The sequence below is a fragment of the Labeo rohita genome, chromosome 1 (genome assembly GCF_022985175.1).
Source record: "Labeo rohita strain BAU-BD-2019 chromosome 1, IGBB_LRoh.1.0, whole genome shotgun sequence".
NCBI classification, from domain to species: domain Eukaryota; kingdom Metazoa; phylum Chordata; class Actinopteri; order Cypriniformes; family Cyprinidae; genus Labeo; species Labeo rohita.
Window position 1 is genome coordinate 16,581,297 of NC_066869.1, and position 12,841 is coordinate 16,594,137.

At 34.7% G+C, this 12,841-nt stretch overlaps 1 protein-coding gene across 2 annotated transcripts; it reads right to left on the reverse strand.

The window, feature by feature from the left end:
* Positions 1-6,131: 6,131 nt before the first annotated feature.
* Positions 6,132-12,841, reverse strand: etaa1a (ETAA1 activator of ATR kinase a). 2 transcript variants are annotated; one of them, XM_051138287.1, is made up of 6 exons: positions 12,556-12,841; positions 12,073-12,204; positions 11,913-11,986; positions 11,719-11,828; positions 8,413-9,929; positions 6,132-6,877 (listed from the first exon to the last, which is right to left on the reverse strand). In XM_051138287.1, the coding sequence occupies exons 1-6, from the start codon at positions 12,680-12,682 to the stop codon at positions 6,756-6,758; spliced, it is 2,082 nt and encodes a 693-aa protein (XP_050994244.1). In that variant the 5' UTR covers positions 12,683-12,841; the 3' UTR covers positions 6,132-6,755. The 2 variants fall into 2 exon arrangements, with proteins under 2 accessions (XP_050994244.1, XP_050994159.1); XM_051138202.1 differs by having other exon boundaries at positions 12,073-12,207.

A 12,841-nucleotide genomic window follows, 5' to 3' on the forward strand; every position in this document is an offset into this window, starting at 1 on the left:
ACACAAGCATATTATTTTACGAGTTGAAAGGTCGAACTGTTTAACGGAGTGACCTTAAAAGCCCTAAAGTTGTAATATTATCTTTTCCCACTAGGTGTCAGTAATACACAACAAACGAACGAATAATTGAGACAAAAGGTGCAGTCAAATGGGTAAATGTATTGCTTTATCGTTCTGTATATATTTTGGTATATTATATACAGTAGTCAACATTTGAAGTGGATCAAAACCTTTCATCAAAGTTGTCCTAAAACCAAAACAGTACCCGTCCTTGTCTTAGGACAACTTGGATTAACTAATACTAAGGCTAGATTTTGGTCACAGAAAATAACCTAGACTTTAATCTGGTTAGTACCATATTTATTTTCGACAGGGATGAAAATGAGGCTGTGCGGAATAAAAATGCGTTTAATGGATTGTACTGTTGTTTAACAACCAGTAGGAAGTAAACTGATTACATGTAATCTAAACTACGTGGTTATATATTACATTTTAAAACACTCTTATTCAAACTACGGTTACTTTTTTTACTGATTACGTGATTATATATTATTCACACAATAACAATAAATTATTTATAATTTTACTTTCTAAAATAGCCGAACACAAATATTTAAATGTAATGCAGAGTTTTGTCAGCTGAACCTATTTAACCCAGTATATTTACTTTAAGCTTCCCCTGAGATTTTGAGTTAATAAGTTAATAGTTAAGTAACACATTTGCATGTTCGGTTTTTGGCGTTGGATAATGGTCACACGGCATGCAGGTAAAAAGAATATTTAAAGTCCTTGTAAAGCAATATTAAATGTGTTCTGAGTTTGGCAAATCAGAAAAATGTGTTATTAACCACCCAGATTGATTAAAAAAGGCCAAGTAAATAAAATAAGTCAACGCTGTCGGCGCTGAAACCACGCCCACTCGCGGGAAAGCTGCCGCCTCTCTCAACTGTCAAATACAAATAAATGTAAATAAGAAGACCTCGCTGTTTTGTAAATGATCACAGGCAACATGCATTTAGATGGCATAGCTAGCTAGCTAGCAAGCTAATGGTAATGACAGTAAGGCGATTGAGCGGGCGAACCACTGACGCTAATGCGCTCCAGTTATTATAGTGTTAGGGGAGGGGCCATGCTTAGTGGCTCCATTGCGTCATCGAGTCATGATTTTAGCCCCGCCCAAAAATGCTGAACACCAATGGTGAAAAACGGTTTAACGATCTAACTCCACAATTTAGCATTACAAAGTTTACAGTCTTTATAGCTATTTCAGCAATACGTTTTAAACGTTGACTAAAGTCTATCCATTTATAGACTCTAGCGGGCAGAAATTACACTTGTATAACTACTTTTTTTTTAGGACCAGCTTATGTTTTACATGATAAATGTCCATAATTTAAGAAATATGACCCCAAATACCCTACTAATCACACCTATTTATCTCACTCTCATTTAAAACACAGGGTACATTTACAATAGACATTTTCCAACACGTCATTTTTTTCCCTCTTGCAGAAACCGAGTCCCGTACAGGATCTTTCTGCGGGAGAGATTCAAGACCAGCCGTATCAGTCAGCATCAGGTGAAGCACAACAGACAAATTAGATCTATCAATTACAGCTACACACACACACACACACACACACACGGCTATTTCCCACACACATGCATAGACACCAGAGGACATTGATCCACTTCCAGAATCTGTGCCCCGGTAGGACAATAGTCTTGGCCTCGCAGGTTGGCTTTTCTCAGGCCCGGTGTCTGGGACGGAGAGCGATATTTTGTATCGGTGTCCGTACTGATTGGGAAGGAGAATAATTGATGAAAGTGAGAGAATCGGAGTGAAGCAGAGAGGAGAGCGGGTTCAGCTGGAGTTCAGGTGTATTCTCAGGTGACTTTATTTCTGTGCACAGGCTGCTGATAAGCATGTTTATCGAGCAGACAAAAGGACAGTGAGGATACTGTTGCTTCAGTTTAAACCTGTTCTCCGGCTCCATGTGCTGGTGACGCGACGCCAGACCGGCTCTAAATGAACCAACAAAATGCAATACAGGGGTAAACGGTGCAGTCTCCTACACACAATTTGTAATTCTGTGGGTTCCCACACTTATACCAATGAATTTTCTTTTTTTATTCATATATATATTCAGACTGATTCACGAATGAATCACTTAGATTCAGACTGATTTTGATGCTTTAAGACTGATTCAACAACAAATCAAGCATTACTGTAACTTTCAAACAAATTCTGCTCTGCACTACAGCAAGTTAGCCAACTGAATATTTGAAAAATTCAGAATAATTATAAAAATGCCTACAAAAACCTAACTTTATTATTTACTAGGGCTGTCAAACGATTAATCGTGATTAATCGCATACAAAATAAAAGTTTGAGTATGCCTAATAATTGTGTGTGTACTTTGTGTAATTATTACGTATATATAAATACAAGCACATTCATGTATATATTTAAGAAATATTTACATGTAGTTATTATAATTTGTATATAATTTATATTACATAAATAAAATAAACATTTCTCTTAAATATATACATTAATTTGTGTATTTATATATACATAATTACACACACATTTATTAGGCAAACTCAAACTTTTATTTTGTATGCGATTAATCATTTGCCAGCCCTATTAAAACCACACAGAAATTAATTTCAGACATTAAATAGTCAACTCTTCATTTAATTTACTGACTAAAATACACATTTTCTATTCATTTCTTTTTCTTGAAAAGATGTGCATGACAAATATTCATATTTATATATTTTCATTACTAAAAAGTATTTTAATAAAATTGTGTGCATAATATAGAATAATGTTATATGAATATACATTTTAGGCTCTTATTAAATTTTCCATAAATATTTTAATATTTTTAAACAAATAAAAAAGAAAAATGTATTTGATCGTTAAAAAAAAAAAAAAAAAATCAAATAATCATATTTAATATTTTTATATACACTACAAGCTGAGATTTTTTTGTTTTAAAGAAATCTCGTCTGCTCACCAAGCCTGTGTTTATTTGATCCAAAGTACAGCAAAAACAGTAAAATTTTGAACTATTTTTAAAATAACTGGTTTCTATTTATAGTTTATTCCTGTGATTTCAAATCTGAATTTTTAGCATCATTATTCCAGTCACATGATCCTTCAGAAATCATTCTAATATTCTGATTTGCTGCTCAAAAAAACATTTATTATTATTATTGTTGTTGAAAACAGCTGAGTATAATTGTTTCAGGTTTCTTTGATAGATAGAACGTTAAGAAGAACAGCAGTTTATGAACTTTATAATAATAAATGCTTCTTGAACAGCAAATTAACATATTAGCATGATTTCTGAAAGATCATGTGAATGGAGTAATGATGCTGAAAATGTAGCTTTGATCACAAGAATAAATTACATTTTAAAATATATTCAAATAGAAAGCAGTTTTAAATAGTAAAAATATTTCAAACTTTTACGGTTTTTGCTTTGGATCAAATAAATGCAGGCTTGGTGAGCAGAAGAGACTTATTTAAAAAACATAAAAAATCTTACTGTTCAAAAACTTTTGACAGGTAGTGTATAAAGGTATGACCAGACATGACCTACCTCAAAAATTTGACAAGCTACCAAATGAGTATAAATGGAACTATTTTTCTGCTTTAGCAGCAGCCACATCATCCTAATGTGTGTTTGGGAAGCAGTGGTTAATGAAGCATAGATGTAGACCTTTGACTTCAGCTATGTAATCCTCAGGTCAACCCCATATCAAAACACACACTAATCTCCGCATGTACGACACGAAGCTCACCAGAACGCCCCATTCATGCTGTCCTCATCAGAGTTCAGACAACACACGGTCCAGGTAAGTGCCTGGACGCTCGGCTGGTCAGGTGAAACCGCATCCCCGGCCCTGCGGGGGCTTTTCATAGTTCTGTGCGCTAGCTACAGTTACACACCGGCAGGCTGATAACAAGACTCGACTTTCAGGAGCACTCATGTGTGCCACAGGTGTCCGAGGACAGCGGCGTCAGACAGGTGTCAGAGAGCTGATGATGAGAAAGAGACCGATGGAGAAGCCTTGCACACATTGCACCATTTCCCTTAGTTCGGAAACAAATAGTTCACCCAAAAATAAACATGTAATGAAAACGGACTTATCCTGAGGCCATCCAAGATGTAGATGAGCTTGTTTATTCATGGAAACAGATTTGGAATTTTGCATTACATTATTTGCTCACCAACGGATCCTCTGCAGTGAATGGGTGCCGTCAGAATGAGAGCCGATAAAAACACCATCAATTAACATCTTAGAAGAAGAAGTCCACTTCCAGAACAACAATTCACAAATAATTTACTCACCCCCTTGTCATCCAAGATGTTCATGTCTTTCTGTCCTCAGTCGTGAAGAAATTATGTTTTTTGAGGAAAACATTTCAGGATTTTTCTCCAAATAATGGACTTCATTGGTGCCGCCTATTTTGAACTTCCAAAATGTAGTTTAAATGTGGCTTCAAAGGGCTCTAAACGATCCCAGCCGAGGAAGAAAGGTCTTATCTAGCGAAACGATCAGTCATTTTTTTTGAAAAATAAAAATTTGTATACTTTTTAAGCACAAAAGCTTGTGTAGCACAGGCTCTGGGATGCGCATTCACATAGGCGGAACCACAGACCCAGTGTTTACAAAGTGAACGCACAAAGACTACGAAAGCGCAAGTAAGTCAAACGCTGTTTACAAACATAAAGGTGCAACGATGTCGGACAATTCTGAAGTTGTAGGAGAAAATAACATGGCGTTTTTCGACATACTCTACCTTTTTGAGCCAGAGTACACAGACGATGAACTTGTGATGATTCGAAAACGTGATTCGTAGTAGTGATGGGAAGTTCAGATCATTTTACCAACTCGGACCTTTGAGTCTCGTTCAGCAAAATGAACGGATCTTTGAGTCATATCGTTCATTTTAGCAAAATCAGCGTCACGTGACAGCCCCATAAGATGAACGACTCGAAAAACCTGAAGACTCGAAACAGGCAAACTAATTCCAGTACAGAACCTAATAGGATATTGCGCATGTGCGACTGAACGAATCACTCCCAGAGATGACTTGTTCTTCCTAAGTCACATTAATAATTTGTTCAAAATGAAATAATCGTTCAAGAACGACCAGTGGACACGCATCACAGAGCCTGTGCTACACAAGCTTTTGTGCTTATACAAATTTTTATGATTTAATGACCGATCGTTTCGCTAGATAAGACCCTTCTTCCTTGGCTGGGATCATTTAGAGCCCCTTGAAGCTGCATTTAAACTACATTTTGGAAGTTCAAATTCAGGGCACCAATGAAGTCCATTATATGCAGAAAAATCCTGAAATGTTTTCCTCAAAAACCATAATTTCTTTACGACTGAAGACAGAAAGACATGAACATCTTGGATGACAAGGGGGCGGGTAAATTATTTGGAAACTGTTGTTCTGGAAGTGGACTTCTCCTTCAAGCTGTGTGTTTCTAAGAAACAAATCCATCATTAAGGCGTTTTAGCTTTAAACTTTCATGTTTGGTCAAAATGAGAGTTCATGATCTATAATAACACTTCCTCCAGTGAAAAGGTCCATCTCCTGTTGTTTTCTCACATCGAAATCACCACAGATATATTTGTTTAAAGCTGTTTTTGCTTGCAAACAGTGCTTTATCTGTGCATATTTCTCTCCTGATTCAGACGAGATGAGTTTTTTTATTGGAGAAAGCAATATTATGCACAGAGACTTTTATTTTAGCCAAAAGCAGTTCAAAGTTAAAAACATTTTAAGGATGGATTTGTTATACAAACATGCAGTGTTTTACTTCACAAGACATTAATTGATGGACTGAGGTGGCGTGGATTACTGTGATGTTTTTCAGCTGTTTGGACTCTCATTCTGACGGTACCCATTCAATGCGAACTCAAAATTAACTGGATTGAATTATATTTTAACTTCTATGACTATTCATGAAATAAATGCATTATAAGTGTCTATGTGGTCAAATCAATTTGCTGTGACCTGTATAACACCTGAAACCAAGCATTAGTTAGATTAAAACTAGAAAAATCCAGAATATTTTTAAACTTATTTATTATGCCTTAATTACAATAACAATTCCAACTCAATAAATACTATACATGACTCACTCAGTCAGTTTATTGTTTTGGGCGTCTTATTTTTGACTGATAAATGGACAAAAACACTCAAAAAAACCAACCAAAATGATTAAAAAAATTTCTCCATCATTATAAATGACAAAAAAAAAAAAGAACAAGAGTGATTTACATTAAGCACTGTGAACTTTTAAAACAGATTAAACAAACATATTTATTATACAATTTACATAAAATCTGCATTAAAGTAACAGAGATGAAGATGAAAAAAAGGCAGCTACTCCTGATTTTTAGTAATGACCAATATTCAACTGAGATGGTCATCATACATGTCTATCAGTTAGGATCTGCTCTCTGATGCTCTAATGATGCCAAACATATGACATCATATCAACATTTCTTTTTCTGAGACCTCAAATGTTCTACACATACACTTAAAACAACAAAAAACATTGTTCTTAAGAGATTTGGTCCACAAACAAGCAGCATGATGCGAAAAGTCATTGCTTATAATGGGAATAGTTATTGTTGCGGTGTGGTTATTGTACACAGTGTACCTCTTCATATACACATATATCTGTTTTGTTCTGCATCTTCATAGTAATGGTGAATCAGACAGGAGCTCTGAGATTCTGATTGGCCAGCATCCTGAGTCTCCGCCTCTCCATCGCCTGCTTCTTCTTCCTCTCGATCTCAGCATCGCTGCACCTCACAGCTCCCGAGTTACACACATCTACAGAAAAACACAGCGAATAAATAATATTAATTTCAGAAACTTTGATGCAAGTCAGATATTTAATAAATATAATGCCAAGATCTAGGATTTTTAATTTAATACATGTTTTTTTTTTTTTTTCCTTTTTAATTATTTGACAGATCTAGGGCCCACAGTACCGTTTAAGCTTTTTAAATAAATTAAAATAAAAAAAGAAATGAATACTTTTATTCTTCAAAGAGGCAATAAATTGATCTAAAGTCACAGTTAAGACATTTATGATATTACAAAAAGATTTCTATTTTTATTTTTGAGCATCAAATCATCATAGAATGATTTCTGAATGATCATGTGACACTGAAGACTAAAGTAATGATGCTGAAAATTCAATTCTTTGATCACAGGAATAAATTACATTTTAAAATATACTCAAATAGACAGTTATTTTAAATTGTAACAATATTCCACAATATTAGTGGGGTTTTTTTAAGTTTTTAAAAAGTACGATTTTTCATGTTTTTAAAGAAGTCTTTTTTTGCTCATCAAGCCCTTATTTGATAAAAAGTAAAGCAAAAACAGTAATATTTTGAAATATTTTTACTATTTAAAATATAATTTATTAGCTAAAATTTCAGCATCATTTCTTTAGTCTTCAGTGTCACATGATCCTTCAGAAATCATTCCAATATGCTGATTTGCTGTTCAAGAAACATTTATTATTAATATTATTATCAATATTTAAAACGGCAGAGTTAATTTTTTTTTAGGATTCTTTGATGAATAGAAAGATCCAAAGATCAGCATTTATCTGAACTAAAAAGCTTTTATAACATTATACACTATACCATTCAAGTTCGTGGAGCCAGTATATGTATATATTTTTTTTTTAACAAAAGATTTCTATTTCAGATAAATGCTGTTCTTCTGAATTTTCTATTCATGAAAGAAACTTGAAAAAAAATCTACTCAGCTGTTTTCAACAATAATAATAATAAATGTTTTTGAGCAGAAAATCAGAATATTAGAATGATTTCTGAAGGATCATGTGACTGGAGTGATGATGCTAAAAAGTCAGTTTTAAAACTGGAATAAATTACATTTAAAAAAATATTTCAAATAGACAGAAGTTATTTTAAATAGTAAAAATATTTCAAAGTATTACTGTTTTGCTGTACTCAAATAAATGCAGGGTTGGTGAGCAGAAGAGACATTAAAAATCTTACTGTTCAAAAAAACGTTCAACTGGTAGTGTATATGATATGTTCATATTGTTCATTACTATTAATTATATGGTTGCATGTAAATGAAAATGATTAAATATTTTTCTTCATTTTGGTTATTTAGTGAAAAACAATGTGCAAAATATCCTTAATTATTTTTAGATTTTTTTTTTACTTCTTAGACATTTTTATTTATGATTATTACAATTATTATTATTATTATATAAACTAATATTATTAAATTATTAACTATATTAGCAAAAATAAAGTTAAAACACCCTTACATAACACTTGCACACCACAATAATAATGCAAAGAGCATGTTAACTGTACCTTTGGCAATGACCGGCGCAGACCTGAACGAGTCACTGTACGGCTTTTTGAACTGATAACGGTCTGCTGTTCTCACATCTGATTGGAGGACGGCCAGCACGCCCCTCTCGTGACCCTGCTGTGTGGAGGGAACAGCACAGGTCCCACGTCCCACCACAGAGGAGCTTCTCACCTGTTTGAATTTATACGCTCCATTACTTGAGGGGCCAGATGGTCTCGTTGCATCACATGACACATTAGAGCTTCGTCCTGTAGGCCCAGAGTTCACCGCATGAGCTTTCTGGCCGTACAAAGACACTGATGTGTTTGCACTGGACGTGGAAACATTAGCGGCCGGCTTTTTGGGTGGATAAGGATGAGCAAATACCGTTTGCAGACTGGCCGTTTCGCAGGTGTTTTGTAGTGCTTTTGTGGTGTTTTGTTGGCTGTTTGTAGCTGAGGTTTCAGCGTTTCCAGATAACTCTTCCAAATTATCACACGCCTCACAAAACAGATCATCGTCCTCCACTCCGTCATCCCAGATGTCGTCTGATGCAAAAAAGGAGTCCAGGTCTTCATCCAAAGCATCACTAAAGCCATCTCGAGCTGTAACAGCATCCTCTCCTTGTTGTTTAATGCCTCCAGAGTTTGGATTCTGGTGCATGCTGGGAGGATTTGAATGAGGAGGTTTTATAGTACTGGTGTTTGAATGGCGTGCTGAGGAAACAGCACTGACCTCAGATGAATTTTGTACTTGCATACTGTGCTGATATTGCTGATTTTGGTTGCCATTAAAGCAACTTTGATGAACTGGCAAAGCCTTACTCGTGGGAAAAACCTGATTTCCAATTCTAGGCAACGCTCCATGCGGCTTTGCCTGTATTAGAGAGTCCTGCTGAAAACTTTGTTCACTTTTTGTCTTTTGCACTTGAAATGTACCACATTTAACATTAGTTTTAGCTTCTTGTTTTTTGTTTGCCATTGCACTGAATGCATTTTGATTCTCTTGAGTTTGTTTTTGTGTTGAACTGCACTGCGGTGCAGCAAACAGATCTGGGTTTTGCGTCATTTCCAATAGCAATGAGTCATCGAGTAAACCGTCACTGTTCCAGTCGTCATCAAAATCATCAGCTTTGTTAACTTGTTTACTGCCATGGTTTTCTGTCGCAGTGAATGTAGAACCTTTTTGTGAAGCACTGGCTTTCACAACAACACGATTTCTCTCAGGAACATCCTGAGTACGACAATCCGACGCTTGACTGAGACGTCCGCTGAGCTGCTGAGTCGGCCCGTCAAAAAGAAAATCAAGATCATCGTCCATCTCCTGATGAAGTCCCTTTTCATCAACGGGTTTCTCATCATTGGGTTTTACAGTAGAAACGCTGTGAGCTGTTGTGATTTGGTCGTCATGTGGCGGCTCTTGCTCCTCAGCACGTTCTGAACCTGGTGCATGTGAGTTCTGTTCTTGTGCTTCATCTTGCCTCATGTTGAAGTCAAACTGCTTCGCCAGCCGCATTAGATCTTCTACAGTGCTCTGTCTGAGACATACACATCAGCAGAATTTAGATATGTACAGACAGGTACATATACACTACCAGTCAAAAGTTTTTTAATGTTAAAAGATTTTTCATGTTTTTAAACAAGTTTCTTCTGCTCACCAAGCCTGCATTTCTTTGATCCAAAGTACAGCAAAAACAGTAAAATTTTGAAATATTTTTACTATTTAAAATAACTGCTTTCTATTTGAATATATTTTAAAACGTAATTTATTCCTGTGATCAAAGCTGAATTTTACTTCAGTCTTCAGTGTCACATGATCCTTCAGAAATCATTCCAATATGCTAATTTGTTGCTCAAAAAACACTTATAATTATTATTATTATTATTATTATCATCAATATTTAAAACAGTTAAGTACATTTTTTTCAGGATTCTTTGATGAATAGAAAGATCCAGAGATAAGTTTTTATCTGAAATAAAAAAGCTTTTGTAACATTATACACTATACCATTCAAAAGCTTGGAGTCAGTATAAATTTTTGGAGAGAAATAAATCATAGAAATTAATACTTAAAAATGATCATTTATAAAGACATTTATAATGTTACAAAAGATTTCTATTTTAGATACAAACTTCTGAACTTTCTATTCATCAAAGAAACCTGAAAAGTTCTACTCCGGTGTTTTCAACATAATAATAATAATAATAATAATAATACATGTTTTTTGAGCAGCAAATCAGAATATTAGAATGATTTCTGAAGGATCTTGTGATTTCAAAGCTGAATTCACTGAAGTAATGATGCTAAAAATTCAGCTTTGAAATCACAAGAAAAAGTTATTTTTTAAAATTTATTCAAATAGAAGACAGATATTTTAAATAGTCTGTCAGAAGAGACTTTTTTAAAAAAAAACTTTTGACTGGTAGTGTATATGATGACATACGTTTTCCTAAACCATTTATACCTAGTTTTCTGTACAGTTAATGAGCAACTAGTCCTACAGACCTATACAAATTTGCAACTTGCTGCATTAATATAGTATTTATCAAAATGCAAAGCTGTTTGTGCAGCACAATGATGCTAGATTTTTCATTCATTTATTACAACTAATTAGATCTTTTGGATTATCCAACAAGTTTCAGACATCAACACATAGCTATTTAATTTATAACCAATTTTTCCAATGAATTTACAGCGAGAGCAAATTAACTATACAGAGTTTCTTTGGTATATATATATTCATACCTATATATATGGACAGATGGGCCATGCAGAACAGTCAAATTAATCAGTTTTCCGAACAATCGGGCGAAAAAAAATATTCTGATTTTAGCTTTTACCACATTTGTGCAATGTGAATGCAGAATATAAGATCTCCTGCTGTCTATGATGTCATTAACAATAATTAAACAGCAATAATGCTGAGAAAATTTACTCAATATTCTTGTCTGGAAACTTTTAGATACTTTAAGGACTCTTAGATACACAAGTGTTTATTGCTTGTAATGTGTATCTTTATGTGTATCTCTTATCTATATGTGATTATATAAAAGTACTTACAAATAAATAAGTAACCAAATCAATAACAAATAGCATTAATTAAATATTTAATAATATTAATGATGACAATAATACGTTTTATTTATATGGATGCTTTACAGTATTTAAAGAAGCTAAACTAGTTGAATAATAATAATAATAATAATAATAATAATAATAATAATTTAAAATAAATAATAATAAAATAAACCACACAGAATGGTTTTGGAATCAGATCAAATCGTGAGAGCCCTAAAGATTCCCAGCCCTACAGAGCAGTGGCTTACTTTGTCGACATGGGCTTGACTTTGGGTTGCCGTACTTCTGGTGTGCAGGGAATAGCACTATCTCCAATCCACTGCAGTAAAGATGAATCCGCTTCTTCTAATCTTCCATTCTATAAACAAACAAATACAGTATTTGACAATAACACACAACATTTACATCTGAAAACACTAGGACTGCGGTAATTCAAGCAAACCTTCGGAGCGATCCGATTGGCAATGTCTGATATATCCACCGCTCTGACATTTGCAGCTCTCCTCTGTCCGCGACCTGGAAATAAACAGACTTCTGTCATACTTTGATACTGCAAGTTTAAACAAGCATTTCAAAATGCACAATTTTAGCAGACAAAATACCATGTCGTATGGGTGATGGAGATGTTGTATCCCATATAATATCTTGATGAAAATCAGGATCGTTGCTAGGCGAGTCCTCAGGTTTCAGTCTTCTGAACTGGCCTCTCGCTGGACGTGTAGGAGTTTTGAACTCTGCTATAAAACAGGCATTTCAAAAACAGAAAACTTCACAGTACTTTTACATGAGACTCTTATTATGCTATTCTTGGCATTTGAAAAAAATGTCAACACGGTTCAATCAAAATAATGTAAATCATCAAGTTGAGATCAAGCCTGAGATTGACCAGAGGATTTTTCTTAAAGCCTGCACTACTGTTTTATTAAAATGTTCTTAACTTTCTTAAATGTAAACACGTTCGTATGTTTAAAGTTGCAGAACTCAGGATACTGATCTAAACACGTCATATAACGTTCAAACAATAAGCTGGAGCTTTCAAACTGGTCATGAGTCAGTTTACAGTCTGTTTTCGGGTGATTTGGTACCTGTGTTACGCATCTGCCCTGGGTTCGGTGTCGCAGCTTTCGGGCTCCGTCTCAGTCTGTTTACTTTCGACTTCATCTGCGTCAGTTTGGCGATTTCATTTCGCTCCTGACTGCCTTTGCCCTCCATGTTGTTGGATTATTCAGAATGTCTACAGTTTAATATATCACCGAGTTGGTGTTATATTATTTGTGCTTTCCTCTGTCATCATGATCCTGGGTTTGTATAAATTGTTCAAACATTCCGCCAAATACGCAGTTCCTCCCAGGATTCATTGCGGAAACGTGC